This window comes from Dermochelys coriacea, chromosome 4 (genome assembly GCF_009764565.3).
Source record: "Dermochelys coriacea isolate rDerCor1 chromosome 4, rDerCor1.pri.v4, whole genome shotgun sequence".
NCBI lineage: Eukaryota > Metazoa > Chordata > Testudines > Dermochelyidae > Dermochelys > Dermochelys coriacea.
The window spans coordinates 57206251-57225003 of record NC_050071.1 but is presented as its reverse complement, the minus strand read 5'-3'; the positions used below and the strand labels follow the sequence as shown (position 1 = coordinate 57225003).

At 42.0% G+C, this 18753-nt stretch overlaps 1 protein-coding gene across 1 annotated transcript in view; it reads left to right on the top strand.

The window, feature by feature from the left end:
- The first annotated feature begins 948 nt into the window (after positions 1–948).
- Positions 949–18753, top strand: part of TTC29 (tetratricopeptide repeat domain 29) — a 200322-nt gene continuing 182517 nt past the window's right edge. Inside the window, exons 1-3 of the mRNA XM_038401085.1 lie at positions 949–1055; positions 4573–4670; positions 9826–9909. Coding sequence (XP_038257013.1) covers positions 4579–4670; positions 9826–9909 — 176 coding nt within the window. The 5' untranslated portion in view covers positions 949–1055; positions 4573–4578. The remainder of the gene's footprint in view (positions 1056–4572; positions 4671–9825; positions 9910–18753) is intronic.

Sequence of the window (18753 nt, the reverse complement as noted above, 5' to 3'; positions counted from 1 at the left end):
GTCCTGTGGCACCTTAGAGGCTAACAAATTTATTTGGGCATAAGCATGGAGTTTTATCCCACAAAAGCTTATGCCTAAATAAATTTGTTAGCCTCTAAGGTGCCACAAGTACCCCTTGTTGGTTTTGCTGATATAGACTAACGCTGCTACTACTCTGAAACCATTCTCAAAGAGTTTACTACTCAAATCATACATGCCAGAGCACAATGATATCCATGTGCACAATGATAACCAAAGTAGAGTATGTTCTGCGGACAATGAGTCATACAAATACTGCTTTAAAAACAAAAATAAAATGAACAGACTGAAACTCAATTTCTAGTGTATGACAGGAACTGGGAGTACATGTCCAGCCATCGGAGCAGCCCATCAGACAAATGCGTGAACTGTTCTGAGGCTCCATGCCGTCCTGTCACAGCTCTGTGCGTTGACCAGGTATTAGCTGCAACACCAGAAAAGTATGTACATGAAACTTGTTTAGCGTCTGTGTGCGCGCTCAGGGTTCAGAGACACCGGTCTCCTTTCGCAGCGGGAAGAAAAGGAGGACTTGTGGCACCTTGGAGACTAACACATTTGTTTGAGCATAAGCCTTCGCGAGCTAGGGCTCCCTTCATGGGATGCTGGGTACATCACTTCACAGAAGGAAGAGCAGCTCTGCCTAGGCACTGGGCCATGCTGCGGCTGCTGAGACGTTCCGTCCCGCCAGGAAACGCACCCCCTCGGCCACTGACACCCAATTTCTGCAACCACTGCCGCGGGCTCACTCCCCTTCCAGTGCCCCTGCCCCTCTCCTCCGCCTCGGCTGGCTGGCCCCGCCTCTACCCGGTTCGAGCCGCCTGCCCCGCCCCATCTGCCTCTCGCACCTGCGCAGGTCTATCCCCGCCCCCTTCACAGCGGCCAACAGATTGTGACGCCAACCAAGGGCAGAATCGAACGCCTCGGCCGAGGTTACTGCGCATGCTCCTATCGCTTCTCTCTCCGGCCCCTCCCCCCGCAGGCGCCGCCCCGGTTCGCATGGTAACGCCTCGGGGCGTCCTAGGACTCTCCTAGCTGCGGTAGGTGTAGCCACGCCGGCGGGTGAGCGGGGCCCGCGTGGGTTTCGCTCCCTACCCGGCTCAGTCACGCCGCGGGTGTTCGGCGCTAGAGGCGGGGCTGGTCGGGTGAGGCCCCGCTTGCCGGGCCCCTGGGGGGGGAGCGTTAATCCCTAACTGGGTTTCCGGTTTGCCCCCTCCCGGGGTGGTGCCGTGCGAGGTGGGGGAGGACAGCGGGGATACACCCAGCCCTTCGTGCGGGCGGGGGGATCTTGCTGCTCGGGGCAGATCGGCACAGCACCGGCGCTCGCAGGGCTCTCCACTGGGAGTAAGCTGGAGAGCGTGTCTGGCGCTGTACGTCGCAAAGAGGCGCAGAAGCCGCGGTGCGATTCGTGCTTGCAGGCTTGGGCGGTGTCAGGGCCCTTGCACTGAGCTGGAGGCTCCCTCCTGTGTGGTGTGCCACAAATGCTTTTCTTTTCGAAATATTATTTGCCCTGTTGCTATTGTAAGTGCAACACAATGATGTAGTTCCAGTCTCCTGGAGCCCAGTCCTGAGTGTGCTGGAAGAAGTGATTGAAAAGAACCCTGAGGGGAGCAGTAGGAGCACTGCTCACTCTACACTTATCAGTTCAAAATATTTCAGAGTAGCAGCCGTGTTAGTCTGTATTCGCAAAAAGAAAAGGAGTACTTGTGGCACCTTAGAGACTAACAAATTTATTAGAGCATAAGCTTTCGTGAGCTACAGCTCACTTCATCGGATGCATTTGGTGGAAAAAACAGAGGAGAGATTTATATACACACACAGAGAACATGAAACAATGGGTTTATCATACACACTGTAAGGAGAGTGATCACTTAAGATAAGCCATCACCAACAGCAGGGGGGGGAAGGAGGAAAACCTTTCATGGTGACAAGCTCCTTCCTTCCTCCTTCCTCCTTCCCCCCCCTGCTGTTGGTGATGGCTTATCTTAAGTGATCACTCTCCTTACAGTGTGTATGATAAACCCATTGTTTCATGTTCTCTGTGTGTGTGTATATAAATCTCTCCTCTGTTTTTTCCACCAAATGCATCCGATGAAGTGAGCTGTAGCTCACGAAAGCTTATGCTCTAATAAATTTGTTAGTCTCTAAGGTGCCACAAGTACTCCTTTTCAGTTCAAAATACTTTCCCTAGTTTCTTGCAAACTGGAGCATTTTTTAAAAAATAAATAAGCAAACAATTAAAAGAGTCTGCAGTTAAGTTACACAAAGAATAGTGTGTTCCCAGACAAATTTGCAGTTGGTTAATATAAGATTTCCTTTACCCTCCTCAAAGTTCATCAGATAGTTTAATTTGCAAAAATTGCAAGTGGCAAGAGTCCTCAATCCTCCACTGTATGACATGTTATACATTAAAATGATGCATCACATGGTGAATTCCTTTAACTGTGTTTTTTATCCATTATTCTTAAGATCTTTGTTTAATTCCCATCTCTCAAAGCCACTTCAGCCTTACCCTCCTATTCTGTTTTCAACCTTTTCTTACCTACATATCTTTGGTCATATTGCTGCTGATCTTTCTCTTTTCCTGTTTCCTGATGGCATGGTTAGTGAAGCAGCACCAGTTCTCAGGAAGGCCTTCTCTTCACTAGGGAATATTCAGAAAACATTGCAACTGGTGCTATCACTACTGGGATCCCTAATGTAGGAAAAGCTCTGGAGGGATCCAGCATTTTGAGCAGCTGAAAGTTGTAGCACAGGGGGAATTTCCCTTTAAAAGTCCATAACATAGACATGACTGAAAATGTTTTATTTCACACACTGTTCATGGATGTTGTTTCTTGAAGTCTTGATTCAGCACAGAGGGATGGAAGCGTCACACTTTGTTGGTGATCTTTTGTCAAGCTGACATTTTGTTACTCTTGAATATTTTATAAGTATCAATTTTATACAGTTAGTCATATAATAAATGGTTATACAGATATCTCTGTGACACCCATTCATGTAAGTGGATCATGGGGGAGGATCTGGGCCCATGCGAAGTTCCATTAATTTTTGACACGCTCATCATGAATTTAAGAGTTTGCCTGTGTGAATCAGGTTGCAGAGTCAGGGCTTTTGTATAGTACCATAAGCATTTATTGTTCCAGTGACAGGAAGGCTAATCAGTGACTGACCATCTCTCAGTATAGACCACTGCCAAACCGAACTCCCTTTCATAGAAAAACTTATTTGATCACAGACACAAATACAAATCTAGAATTTTTAAAAATTATATCCTTGACTGAAATTAATTACTATATGTTCTTTTATTGTTTTTTTTTTTAATGACATGGTGGTTTGAGATCTTTAGATGAAAAGTGTCATCGTATACTATAAAGCTGGGTGTTTGTATAATGTCTAGTTTTACTTGGGCTGAGAAATCCAATTGTAAATGTTATCAATAATATTCAATTCCTGTTAACCCCCACAGCCGCCTCAATGTAGTGCCCTACTGTATCTCTTTCCTTACTCTCCATTACCTTATTGATATGCTATTCTAAGAGATGAGGAACAAATATGCTTTTTAGAAACTTTAGCACAATATTTTTTGTCTGCTACTGCTCACTGTAGCAGCAATGAAATGGATTTTGCTTTTTCAGAAAGGCTAATTTTAAATAGGTTGTGCTACCTTTTGATTGATTGGTATCTATCTATCAACTACTCCTGACAAGTAACAGAAAATTTCCATTCAATAAATGTACCAAATAGCTAACTTTCTTTCCCCCTTTCCCCCCTGTTTCCCACCCCTATTAAAAGTTTGTGTCTTGGGGCCTGCCAGCAGGTCTTGCAATACCTACATTTAAATCAAAATTAAAAGTAAGGGTGCTCCTGCTGCTAATGTCTCAGATCACAAACATTGAAAATGAAGGAACTGGCAGCTGAAGCTTTAATGGTGGGAAGTGTAGGCTGAGTACTTGAGAGGAAAGAACACAGTAGCTCTATGTGACAAAAAAGTCCTGTTAATGTTTATGTACTTCAAAAAGACAAACTAGACTGCTCTGTATAGTTATGGGTTTTGTTCTCCATAAGTAAAAGCCTGTGTTTATGTAGCATTACTTATAGTTATAAAGTTAAGTGGTTTCTATTATTTATTTTGTAGGATAATACAATGCCTGCTGTTGCATCATTATTACACATTGCATGTTTTATCATTTCTGTATTTTACCTATCGATTTAATAAGATACTATTGACATTTGACAGCCCAGTAGACCCTTAAAAAAACCTGATTCTGATCTCAGTTACACCCATCTAAATCAGCAGTACCACAATGCAGTTACAAATGAGATCAGAATCAGTCCCAGGCATTATGTCCCAATCCAGTAACTCCAAAGACCCAATCCTGCAAAGACATATGCACATTAATCACAGGTGCAAGTCTTTGCAGCAGAGGGACCTAATTTTACATATTGTGTAACAAAAGGGGGAAAACAGGGAAAGACTGAGGAAGGATAAGGGTAAGTCATGGGTCACAGGAAAGACACTATTATTTTAAATTTTATGTGCATTATTTGTTTTAGTTCAGAATGAGTGCTTTGCCTCCTGTGCTGATACAGTGTCCAAAGGAACATCGCAGCCTTGTAGAGCAGATGGTTTGCCCTTCAATAAAACTTGCAAGGTATGTGTGTCTCATTGACTTTTGGAAGACTAACACTTTTGCTGTAAATAGCTTCAATCAGATATCTTAAAGAGAAGACAAATTATGGTTTGAGTAGTAGGGATATTTTTAAAAAGCAAAAGTTTTAAGACAAGAAAATCATCTATTAGCAAAATGACATGCACTTAATGAATAAAAGGCAATAGGAAGTGCAAACTCACTTGTCTTTTTATGATAGAACAATAAAATCCAAATGATCTTCTTGTCATCTAAAATATTATGTACTAAAAATGTCCATACTTGAATTGGCATCATCTAATCCACAAGGTTGCCTGCAGTTTCAGTAAAATTAAGTTCAATTGAAATGTCAAGATGCTGCTTAAAGATGGAAGAAAAGCTTTCAAACAATCAGTGAAGTATGTAAAGGCAGGAGAGATTAGTACCACCATTTTTCTTTGGCATTATGATAGATTTCAAAAGAGCTCTATTCATGGTATACACTTTCTCCTAAATTTTCATAAGAGTCCTTTCCTCTTAGTAGATGTTTACAAATTGGCATGAAAAAATTATCCAACACTTGATAGTTCAAGGACTAAACCTACTCACCAGGCTGAAATACACCAGTGCCTCAAATCATACTCCATACCAAGTCGTGTCTCCAGCTACTTGGTATGCCATTAGTTAGTTGCTCCTCACTGCTGGGTTTGAAGACCTAACCTCCCATTGATTGAGTACTGAGATCCCAATTAATGCTGCTTGCCACTCCAAATAAATCAGTTAATGTTGGGTCACAGTAAATTAATGCTAAGCAGCCCTGCTTAACCTCCCCCAAATCAATTTTATTTTAGTCCTAAACAGAGAGCTCTCTGCATTGAGAGATGCATCAAGGCTGAGGGTTTTTCTTCCTCCTGGACCAGGCTGCAGCATTTAGAGACTGAGAACAGGATGTACTGGGCTGAGGAGCAGAGATGCTCCAGCTGGCCTGAAGACCAGCAGTGGCAGGACTCCTGTCTGATTTAGCAGAGAGCTCTTGTATGGGACAGTCCTTGCAGAGATTTAGCAGAGAATTCTTTATGGGATAGGTGTGGGGAGTGGGAGGAGGAGGGATGGAAGCAGCCTCTTGCCATCCTAGCGACGGGCTCCTTGCTATTGCCACATCCTAGTAGACTACTCTGTTGGGATGGTGGCAGTGGAGCTCCGCATACACAGAATCCTCCGGGGTAGTAGGTGCCCTTGTTGGCAGAGTAATGTTGGGATGGTTTGTCCCCCTTAGAATTCCTTCTGAGGGAGGCAAACTCCCAGTTCCCTCTGTGCCAGAAGGTAGGAGTAGCAGCCCCTTCAGGGTATTTTAGTCCTAACATTAGCAGCTACTCTCCAGTCTAATGATAGCAGCAGTTTTGGAGCTGTCTCTGTGCAAGCTTCGAAAGATATCGCCACAGTCCGAGTGACACAGGAGCACACCTGCTATGGCCACTAGCATTGGGACTCCATAGCAGATCAGTTGGATGCCTCCATTGGCTTCTGTTCCTGAAGCCTCACCCCCAATTACTTCTCTTTCCTCCCTGCATCCCCGTTGAACCTTTGCTCACTGGTTCCAGCCATGCTCCCTTGCACCTCAGGCAGCCAGCTTCTTTCCCTATTCAAAACCTCCAACAAACTTATGCTATCCAGATCTGAAACAGGCAGAGGGGTGGGTGAAATGTTTAAAAGTTTAAGTACTTCAGTAGTTCACTTTAGCATGGTCTTCCGAGCCTCTGGCCACACACACTGAGACAACCTTTTAGTGCAATCCAGCCCAGTTCATGTCTTGCTGGATCTGGGGCAGAGAAATGGGGCTGGATCATTTACGCTGTGTAGCCCAGGCTTCCCTGAATCTCTCACTCCCCTCAGGCTTCCCTGAGCAACCCTTTCTTGCCATTTTCCCTTGAACATTCTTCCTTTCACTATGCCCATGCTCCCTTGGCATATACCTGCTCCCTCTGTGTCCCTGGCAAGGGTCCTTCAGAATCATACTAACATGGCTGGTAACTCTGACTTTGATTAATATAGCTTACCAATAGATAACCTTTGAGTAAAGTCTGTTACTATTAAGTATCAAAACAGTCCATGGTTGGTTTTATATGCCTTTGTGTGATATTTTTTTTTTTAAGAACTGGATATGGGTATATGGTAATTTTATTTTGGAAATTAAAGGGAATTTGTTATGGATGTAAGGAATCTGTTGGCATGTTTGAGTATTATGGTTGAGTGATAAATCATGGGAGTGTTAATGTTACAATAACTATTGATTTCTTTGATATTTTGTGTTTGCATTGAAATGTTGGGAAACTGACTCTAAGTTAACGGTTTTTTGGAAGTGGGAATAAGATAAGATTTAAATTGTATTTATTGCTCTTTATCTTCACGTGGTTCTGTTTTGTGTGAATGTTAGAAGGCTGATTTTTTTTTCTTTGTTTGTATGAATAAAGAATCTTTTCAGTAAAAGAAATTAGATAATTTTCCTCTATAAATTGAGGAGGCAAACAATTGTAAAACAGCTGCTTCAAAATGCTAGCAAGTATGGATTGGTCATCAGTAAGAAGATGACAACATTGATATTTTTTCTTTTAAATAAGAAATCAATTTAAAACTAAATAAAAATCAACTTAAAGGGAAAGAAGTTCTTTATAAAATTTATATTTATGAAATGTGATGAGTGATGGCAACGCTGAAGTAGGGCGCTGAAGCTGATTGGTAAAACAAGTGACAACTTCTGGAAGAAAAAGGATAGTGATTCTTACCCATTTCACCTCCACCCCATCTCTCAATTATGACAAAATGACATTTCCAAATAAGTACACATGACACCTCGAAAGACTTATCTTATAAGATGCAGCCAGATAATTTTCACATTCATAATTTTTGTTCCTTTCAATTCTGATTGTTTAGAACACCCTGGTTAGAGCTTTATCCTTTTCCTATTTGATAGTAATTGAACTGACTCTTGTGGCTTTTATGGTGAATAAGCTAATATGATTCTTCTGTCTTTTCTTTCTTGTTTGTGCACAAACATCATTGATGGTGTCAGCACAGGTCTAAGAGAAGTGTTTATTTTTCCCAGTAGCTTGAATTCTTTATGATGGATATCTTTCTTGGCAGCCCCTTTAATACAGCACAAAACATTGCAGGTCTTTTGTAAACAGTAGCTGAGCTGTGAGGTGTGTGTTTGTTCAATTCTTGGCTATACTTAATTTTTTTTAAAACTCTGGAGCACATTTCCCGCCCCTTCCCCCCCATCAGATTAGATAATTTTAAATCTGGACTACATGACAAGTGCGACTTTAAGCTTTGTGATTCATCTTTGCTGTCTACAGAGTGTAGTGTTTAAAAAAAAAATAAAGATTCCCAAGAAGCAGAGGTGAGACAACAGACTTTCCATCCATCTCACTGGAGATTATATTTAAATGGTGATCTAAATTAAATGTTGGTTAGATAATTGTGATTGTTGAACATTGCCACTCTAGATATTTTCTGCCTTTTCTTTGTATTTGGAATGCCCGAGGGAGCAGGAGGGTTCCTTTTGCAGACCTCCTGAAGTGCATAGTTTCAGGGCATTTTGGTGGTGTCTAGCTAAAGAGTTTTTGTTTTTAATTTCATAGTCATATACTATTTTTCAAATATATCTACATTCTTGGCTAAACAAGTAGTATCGTGTAATACATTTTTTACATTATTGCACACTATTTGTATTGTCCTAATGGTCCATAATATTTTCATTGATTTAGGTTCGTAGGCTTAGTCTGCAGACTTTGATTTGGATTGTAATTTAGACTATAATTTGATTATTATGATACATTTTTTTTTCTTTCTAAGATGTGTATTTTCATGTAACCAGTAGTGCGTTCTATGTGCATGGCCTTAGGTGCAATTGAGGAATGAGATAGATAGTGTACTATAAGGCTAATGTACCTTAAGTGCAGTTAAGGCAGCAATAGTTAAGTATGAGATGAATTTAAGTATGAATTTAAGTATATGGCAGCAAATTTTTCATTTTTTTTTTGTTTTCGTTTTTCTTTCCTACTTCATAGGGTTGCTAACTTTCTATCACACAAAACTGAACACCCTAGCCCCGCCCTTCCCTGAGGCCCCACCCCTGCCCTGCCCCTTCCCCCAAGGCCACACCCCTGCTCAGTACACTTCCCCTCCCTTGGTGGCTCTCTCTCACCCTCATTTACTTTCACTGGGCTGGGGCAGGGGTTGGGGTGTGGGAGGGGGTGAGCGCTGTAACTGAGAGTGTGGGCTCCAGTGTGGGGCCAGAAATGAGGGGTTCAGGTTGCAGGAGGGGGGCTCCAGGCTAGGGCAGGCGTTTGGGGTGCAGGCTCTGGCTGGGAGTGCAGGCTCTGGGGTGTGGCTGGGATGAGGGGTTTGTGGTATAGGAGGAGGCTCCAGGCTGGGGGATGGGGCCAAGGGATTTGGAATGTGGGAGGGGGCTGTGGGTTGAGGCAGGGTGTTGGGAGGGGGTACAGACTCTGGGCTGGGGCTGTGGGTTGGGGCTGGGGATGAGGGGTTTGGATACTACTTGTTTAATTTAATGGACCAACTTCCAACCTTAGCACTAGATCAGAATACATTGAAGTCAATGGGAGTCTTTTTGGTGACTTCAGTGGGCTTTGGGTCAGGCTTTAATGAAGGTCACCCATTAGGATATGCTCTTGAGATTTTTAGACAGGTAGAATTGTCTCTGAGCCTAAATTACACTGCACAATGTATGTATGAGTAAATTTTTGTTTTTAAAGAGTCTAGTACAAAACAGATTTGACTCTTTGCTTAGTCCATGCTATCGAGACAAAAATGTAATGATTCCATTTTGGAAAAACGTTTGAGTGTAGGGGAGTGCTAAACACTGATTTTAACCTAAATATAAACTCTTTAGTGTATATAAAGCCATTAGATAACAGGGTCCCTAAATACCAAAGCCAACTCGGCTTCCCTGCAAAAATAAAGATTTGAATAGCTACAGACCAAAAAGTTAATGTAATACTTGTAGGTGTTTATAAAATGTGTCTGATACATTACTTTGTCAGTATTTCAGTATTTATCTGTCTCGGCGTGGTAATGATAATACATTATACATGCTGCAGACGTCTACTTTTGCACCTCAGTGTTTCTTTTAATTTTTTTTTTCATTTAAATTTAGGATTCATTTGATCAAAGACAAAGATGCCATAGATCATTATTTGGCGATGAATATCAAAGGGTTGTCAAAACAAGAGGCTGCTGTGTAAGTATGGCCTTTTTGAGGCATTTTAACACACAGTAAGTTTATTGTTTCCTTTGTTTCTAGTCATCATATTCAATAAAATCTGAAATTCCCCAGGCCTTACACTTTCGTGAGTGGAACTTGGAACTTAAAAATGATGTTTCACTTCTACTGATTTTACATCAATCAAAGCATTTAATCCCATGGTTTTATTAATTCTCATATTTACTGACGTTGTATCACGTTTGAAACATTATAGCTAGACTGTGTCAATTTATATTTGAAATCATCTTAAAAAAAAAAAGCCTGTGTGGAAAACATCTCCTGTGGGTCTGAAGTTTTGTGAATGAAAAATAAATGTTCTTGTAATATTGAATTAACATTTAGCCAATCCCCACCCCCAAATGCTGATTTTAAAATGCAGCATTTCATACACCATTAATTCTTTAAAAAGCTAATGAATGAAAGCACACTAGATACATTTTTATTTCTTACTGTTGGGCTATTTACATTTAAAAGTTACAAAAGACTACACACTGATTACTTTTTCTGCAGTGCTTTATCAGATCTGGGATTTTGCTCCATCAGAATTAATGAAGGGATCCTAAAAATTTGGAATTACTGGTAGCTTAAAGTGGGATTTATTTTTTCAATATTTAAATAATAAAAAGATGCCTCTAGAAAGTTAATTAACTATTAATATTGCAACATAATCCCATCAGTGTTAAAACAATCCCTCAATCCAACAGGAGTTGGCCAGACAGCCACATGGGGGGGGGGGGAGTACTTGTCTCTTCTACATTTCAGGAACGTACCCTCAACTCTGTCTCCATATTCTGGCAAATACATATCTTTTGCAGCATGCCCTGAAGGTTCCCAGATTCAGGCTATTTCTGACCAAAGAAATGGGTGTAACAAGTTCAAGAGTCCTAACAGAGAGTGGCCTGCCAGCATCCCCCATTTCTTTTATAATGTTCTGGATTCAGCTTGAGTGCTTCTGTTTACCTCAGTTGTGGCAGATTCAAGAGTTGCTTAAGCTCTCTAATGTGTCAGCAGGAAAGATCCTAATGTATCTTGGGAAGGATATGTTCAGAAAATAGTTTATGTTAAAATAAACTTGTTCTTTTCTTTAGAGTTGGGAAATTATTGGAAGATGATGGACTTCAAATAGATCCAAATTATAGGGCAGATTATGACTCTTTGTATATGTTACAAAGGAGTAGAAAGATGTAAGGATGCTTCGATTCCTTATCTGTGTGAATTATCTGTATCGTGGGTCACATTGTGAGAGCAGGGGCAGAGAGTAGGCAGAACCTGTTCCGCTGCATCTTTGTGCTAGCTAGCACAGATGGTGAAGGAGTCTGCAACCAGTGTAAGGACTATCTTGGATTACTTCACTAATGGGGAGAGGGGTAAACCAGGGACCAGATTGTCACTTTCTAAATCACAGTATGATCCCTGGTCTGCTTCTGGGGCTTACCCTTACTTAGGGGTTGTAGCAGAGCCACAATCCAGACCTATTTAAATAACAAATCTCTCCCTGGACAACTCTGTGGGTACAGATGGTCTGAATAAAGTGGAGCTAATGTGGTTCCAATGTGCAGGGGGAAGAGGAGCAGAATACAGAGAGCCTACAGAGGAAGAAACATGTATTCACTCATCATTACCCTAGCAACATGGAAGGGGAGAATACTAGCCATGGGGGCTACTACAGCTTTGAAACTGAAACAATGGTTGCATACTACTGCCTTTCCTTCTTAATGGTTTGCTTCTCTGCCTGGCCCCATGTGGATCTCCCCAGCACACAACCTATGCAGAGAAAGAACTGTCTTCCTGTCCAACTTTGGGAAAGCTCTCATGCATCTATATTGTAGAGTTCTAATTTGATGAGATCAACTTTCAGCCATAATATTTCTGTAGGATTTTTTTTTACACATAGACCATGAGTGTTAAAAGAGTGTTGAAGTTGTAAGACAGGAAAATGCAAGGAAATCCACAGTGAAGTGGGAAATGTACCATCTGTCCTTTCGTACGGGACACACTGGGGTACAGTAACACAACATGTGGCTTTCAAAGTTATCAAAGCCTTTTGATGGACTAAAACTGAAATATCATGTGTCATTAATTGGGTGTATCTTTATTCGTATGTTAGAAGTGAACCTCTTTTAAATGATTGTTGATTTTTTTCTTATCTTTAGAATTTTAATGAATACTAATAGTAACTCAGAAGAAAGTAACAACCTTACTTCTACATACAGTTTATCAGTGCTGTCCTGTGTATCTACTTAGTACATCCTGTGACAAGGTCGGGCCAGATGGCTACAGGAGAGTAATAGAAGGCAGATAAATTAGCCCCAAATTAAGTAGGTCCCTTTTCCCTGGGTAAGGTGACAGGGAAGGTTCCAGAACAATCAGGAACCTTCTGGAGACAATTAAGACAGACAGGCTGATTAGAACACCTGCAGCCAATCAAGAAGCTGCTAGAATAAATTAAGGCAAGCAAATCAGGGCACCTGGGTTTAAAAAGGAGCTCATTCAGTGTGTGGTGCATGTGTGAGGAGCAGGGATCAAGAGGCACTTGGAGCTGAGTGAGAACACTGACGGTTGGAGGACTGAGGAGTACAAGCATTATCAGACACCAGGAGGAAGGTCGTATGGTGAGAATAAAGAAGGTGTTGGGAGGAGGCCATGGGGAAATAGCCCAGGGAGTTGTAGCTGTCGCACAGCTGTTCCAGGAGGCACTCTAGACAGCTGCATTCCATAGGGCCCTGGGCTGGAACGCGGAGTAGAGGGCGGGCCCGGGTTCCCCCCAAACCTCCCAACTCCTGGTCAGACACAGGAGGAGTCGACCTGGACTGTGGGTTCAGAAAAACGGCCAAAGTGAGGGCTGGCATGAAGTTCCAAGGTGAGCAAATCCGCCAATAAGCGCAAGACCCACCAAGGTAGAGGAGGAACTTTGTCACAATCCACAGGGAAGTGTCAAAAGAATATTAACACAGTACACCAACTAGAGAGCTGAGGTGTATTTATTAAGTTTATCTAGTTATTTAAAAAGTAAAATTAAAGTCAGTCAGCTGCCATATCTCTAAATGGCCTCCCTGGAGCCTAATTTGTGCTTTGTAGTGCTCAACAGACTACAGATACTTTTTATTATAGAAGCTGCAGGAAAACTTTTATATTTTGTTGGGTAATTAATTTTTTCTCCTAAGCGTGGATTATTATATTTTACTTAGGGTCTTATATTGTATTGAAATAAAGGGCTAGGATGTTATCCACTTGCCACCAATTCTCTCGCGTTCATATTTGAAATTATTTTAAAAGATGTTATCATATTAGATTTGGTCCAAATTTTAAGTGATGTAAAATGAAACTTTTTCAAAACAGTTAGGCTTGCTAGAAATATTGCTAGAATTAAAATAAGAAAGAGAACATTTTTGTAAGCAAATGTTCTGCTGTGTTAGCAATCCCAACATTGCAACACTAAGAACCTAAAAGTGAAAGACTATTTTATATTTAAAAAAAAAAAAAGTGAAATTGACTCTCTTGAATTTCATCATCCAAGCTGAGAGAATTACAAAAAAGTAAACAAAGCATAATCAGTTAAAACTGAGCTGGAATTTTAAAATTCTTTAACATCTAATTATCTAGATCCCAACTGTGGAACTCTAGTCCTTCTAGAGAACACTCGGATATATTTACACTTTGAACTGGGAGTGTGATTGTCAACTCAAGGAGATGTACTTTTGCTAGCTCTCATTGAGCTAGTGTGCTAAACATAAAGTGTATCTGTGGCAGGACGGGCTAGCTACCCCAAGTATGGGCCTAGGGTCTCAGCTGCCCAGAGTATGTGCCCATCCAGCCCTTCCCTCCAGCTCAAAGTATAGGCATACCCAGTGCCAATGGTAATACTCATGAAAGTATGTGCTTGCTATTGTGAGTCAAGGTTGCCCTAATGCATGGGCTCTCAACCTGGGAGTCAGGGTCACACTGTACCTTCCATCTTGGTAGCTGGGAAGAGGTCCTGGTTAGATCATGGAATATCAGGGTTGGAAGGGACCTCAGGAGGTTATCTAGTCCAGCCCCCTGCTCAAAGCAGGACCAATCCCCAACTAAATCATCCCAGCCAGGGCTTTGTCAAGCCTGACTTTAAAAACTTCAAAGGAAGGAGATTCCACCGCCTCCCTAGGTAATCCATTCCAGTGCTTCACCATCCTCCTAGTGAAAAAGTTTTTCCAAATATCCAACCTAAACCTCCCCCACTGCAACTTGAGACCATTACTCCTTGTTCTGTCATCTTGCTACCACTGAGAACAGTCTAGTTCCATCCTCTTTGGGACCCCCTTTCAGGTAGTTGAAAGCAGCTATCAAATCCCCCCTCATTCTTCTCTTCCACAGACTAAACAGTCCTACTTCCCTCAGCCTCTCCTCATAAGTCATGTGTTCCAGTCCCCTAATCATTTTTGTTGCCATCCCCTGGATGCTTTCCAAATTTGTCACATCCTTCTTGTAGTGTGGGGCCCAAAACTGGATACAGCGCTCCAGATGAGGCCTCACCAATGTCCAATTGAGGGGAACGATTACATCCCTCAATCTGCTGGCAATGCCTCTACTTATACAGCCCAAAATGGCATTGGCCGCCTTGGGGGCATACTGACTCATATCCAGCTTCTCGTCTACTGTAACCCTATGTCCTTTTCTGCAGAACTGCTGCCTAGCCATTTGGTCCCTAGTCTGTAGCAGTGCATGGGATTCTTCTGTCCTAAGTGCAGGACTCTGCACTTGTGCTTCTTGAACCTCATCAGATTTCTTTTGGCCCAATCCTCCAATATGTCTAGGTCCCTCAGTATCCTATCCCTACCCTCCAGCATATCTACCTCTCCTCCCAGTTTAGTGTCATCAGCAAACTTGCTGAGGGTGCAATCCATGCCATCCTCCAGATCATTAATGAAGATATTGAAAAAAACCAGCCCCAGGACCGACCCTTGGGACACTCCACTTTATACCGGCTGCCAACTAGACATGGAGCCATTGATCGTTACCCGTTGAGCCTGACAGTCTAGCCAGCTTATAGTCCATTCATCCAGCCCATACTTCTTTAACTTGCTGGCAAGAATACTGTGGGAGACCGTGTCAAAAGCTTTGCTAAAGTCAAGGAATAACACGTCCACTGCTTTCCGCTCATCCACAGAGCCAGTTATCTCGTCATAGAAGGCAATTAGATTAGTCAGGCACGACTTGCCCTTGGTGAATCCATGCTGACTCTCTTCCTGATCACTTTCCTCTCCTCTAAGTGCTTCAGAATTGATTCCTTGAGGACCTGCTCCATGATTTTTCCAGGGACTGAGGTGAGGCTGACCGGCTTGTAGTTCCCCAGATCCTCCTCCTTCCCTTTTTTAAAGATGGGCACTACATTAGCCTTTTTCCAGTCATCTGGGACCTCCCCCGCTCGCCATGAGTTTTCAAAGATAATGGCCAATAGCTCTGCAATCACATCCACCAACTCCTATAGCACTCTCGGCTGCAGCGCATCCGGCCCCATGGACTTGTGCTCATCCAGCTTTTCTAAATAGTCCCGAACCACTTCTTTCTCCACAGAGGGCTTGTCGTCGCCTCCCCATGCTGTGCTGCCCACTGCGGTAGTCTGGGAGCTGACCTTGCTCTTGAAGACGGAGGCAAAAAAAGCATTGAGTACATTAGCTTTTTCCACATCCTCTGTCACTATGTTTCCTCCCTCATTTAGTGAGGGGCCCACACTTTCCTTGACTGACTACTTGTTGCTAACATACCTGAAGAAACCCTTCTTCTTACTCTTTAACATCTCTTGCTAGCTGCAACTCCAGGTGTGATTTGGCCTTCCTGATTTCATTCCTGCATGCCTGAGCAATATTTTTATATTCTTCCCTGGTCATTTATCCAATCTTCCACTTCTTGTAAGCTTCTTTTTTGTGCTTAAGATCAGCAAGGATTTCACTGTTAAGCCAAGCTGGTTGCCTGCCATATTTACTATTCTTTCTATACATTGGGATTTGTCCCTGTAACCTCAATAAGGATTCTTTAAAATACAGCCAGCTCCAGATAGACAGGATGTTCATGAGGGAGATCCAGAATAGGAAAGACTGAGAATCGCTGATATGGTGTATTGTTAGTAACATAAGTAAGGAGATTTGTTTGATTACACAACATATTTTTAAACTGAAATTGTCCTTTTAAGCAACTTGATGCTCTTATATGTATGAGATCATTATGTGAAGAGAAACTCTCCTAAATTACACTTTTGTTTAAAATTATACTCCCTGTAATTGTCAGTATATCCTGGGCAAGATTTGAGTGCCTCCCAAATAAGGGAATTTTTGTGGTTATCACTCCTTTTTGTCAAACAATTGAAAGAATATTATGGAGGAACACTAGTGTGACGGGTTCAGCTCGGCCAGCCCACAACATTTTGGTACCTGAGGCAGGGGGCTCAAATGATGCCCCCATGTTCCCTCGCTTGGGCCAAAACTTTGAAAGGTCTCCATTCTGCTTTCTTCCTGTTCTACTTCTCTCATGGTACTTTTTTCAGAGTAGCAGCCGTGTTAGTCTGTATTCGCAAAAAGAAAAGGAGTACTTGTGGCACCTTAGAGACTAACAAATTTATTTGAGCATAAGCTTTCGTGAGCTACAGCTCACTTCATTGGATGCATTCTCATGGTACTGCTCTGCTACCTACCCCCATAAAGGAGAACTAACAACTTAAAATGCCTTGTTCAAAAATGTTAAGGAACAGTTAACTTCAAATGCCTGAACAGCAAATGTAACTTCTTGGCTGCATAGTAAACACTAGCATTTTTATTTGTTTGAATAATCAAAGTGATGCTTTCTGTACCTTCTTGGTTGCAAAGATTTGAACTGCTTCCTGAAGGGCCACAGTGTGGGCCAGCTCATGCTCTATTGAGATGGTTGCAAGGCCGACCAGCCTCTCCTGTGTCATTGTGGAGCGTAGATGTGTTTTTTATTAACTTCAGCTTGGAGAAGCTGCGTTCTCCACTGGCAACTGTTATAGGAAGTGTTAGAAGTATGCGCAGAGCAACAAAAGCATTTGGAAAGAAGAATCTTATTTGTGCACATATATTCCAGAACAGCCTTTGGAGTTGATCCTGCTGAAATGCATCTTGAAAGGGCTTTCAGTTCATCACCTAAATCACTCGCATCAATATTGTGCATGTCATCATGTGTCAACACTATCTCTAGTGCCCTGCATTGCTGGTGTAGGCCTTCTTCAGGTATAGTGAGGAGTTTTGGAATATCATACAACATCCCAAGTATACTGCTGTGTTCCTTGAGCTGCATGAAATGTTCAACTGACTGTATTGCACAATCTAGCACCTGGTTAAAGAATTCAACTTTGAATTGTTTTTTGGGGTCTCTTATGGGATTATCCCGTGCCTCAAAATCAAAATGTCGTCATCTTCTTTGGTGACTCTTGTATTCTTGAATGGCTAGGAAAATAGCTTTGGTGTGAAGTTCCTCTGCCAACTTCTGTGCACTCTTCAGAAAGTTTTGAAATCCCACGTCTGACCGATGAGACTGTAGGTATGACTTTGCTTTGTCCAGTTGTTCCATTGCTTCAGATACATCAAGGTCAACACCTTGGAGTCTCTTACTGTTTGAAATAAATGTTGTAAATATGTCATGCCACAAAACTAAGCTACACAGAAATTTTAAGTTATGTATGTTTCTGGTGATTCCATTTCCCTCTGCCATTGTTCTCCCATGAACAGTTCCTGTCATAGCATTATCCTCCATAGTGGCAACTATGGCATCATCTATCTTCCCAATTTGGTGTTTAATAGGCTTTATCACCTCCACTCAACTTTCCCATTGTGTGGCAATCAGTGGTTTCAGAGTCAAAGAGGATGTTCCCAGATGTTGCTTCAAAATTTGCCATCGATGAGTTGATGTGGAGAAAAATGCATAGATGCTTTGAATTACATTAAAAAATTCAGCAGCCTCATTAGAAGCTGATGCTGCATCACTGACCACCAAGTTCAATGAATGAGAACTGGATGGGACAAAAAAAACTCGAGGGTTTAACTCTCGGATCCGTGTCTGCACTCCTCTGTTCTTTCCTCTCATATTGGCACCATTATCGTAGCCCTGACCTCTCATGTCAGCTGTCACAATGCCCATATCTTCCAATTTTTTATGAAGCACATTTGTCATACCAGCTCCTGTAGTATCATCAATGTCAATAAATTCTAGAAAATGCTCTCTGACAGTCACCACTGCAGGGACATTTTCACTAGGCTCTGTTACAAAATGCACCATTAAAGTCATTTGTTCCGTATGGCTGATTTCAGGTGTGCAGTCCAGAATAACAGTAATATCTTGCTGACTTCAGATCTGCCACAATCTTCTGTTTGACTTTTGTTGCCAGTAACTGTATGAGCTCATTTTGAATTCTTTTTCCAAGGTAGTTGTGTGCGTACATTTCTTGGGTGGTTTCAGAGTAGCAGCCATGTTAGTCTGTATCCGCAAAAAAGAAGAGGAGTACTTGTGGCACCTTAGAGACTAACAAATTTATTTGAGCATAAGCTTTTGTGAGCTACAGTTCACTTCATCAGATGCATTCAGTGGAAAATCTAGTGGGGAGATTTATATACACAGAGAACATGAAACAATGGCCGTTACCATACACACAGTAATGAGAGTGATCAGGTAAGGTGAGCTATTACCAGCAGGAGAGCGGGGGGGAAAAACCTTTTGTAGTGATGATAATCAAGGTGGGCCATTTCCAGCAGTTGACAAGAATGTGTGAAGAATGGGGGGGAGGGGAATAAACACAGGGAAATAGTTTTACTTTGTGTAATGACCCATCCACTCCCA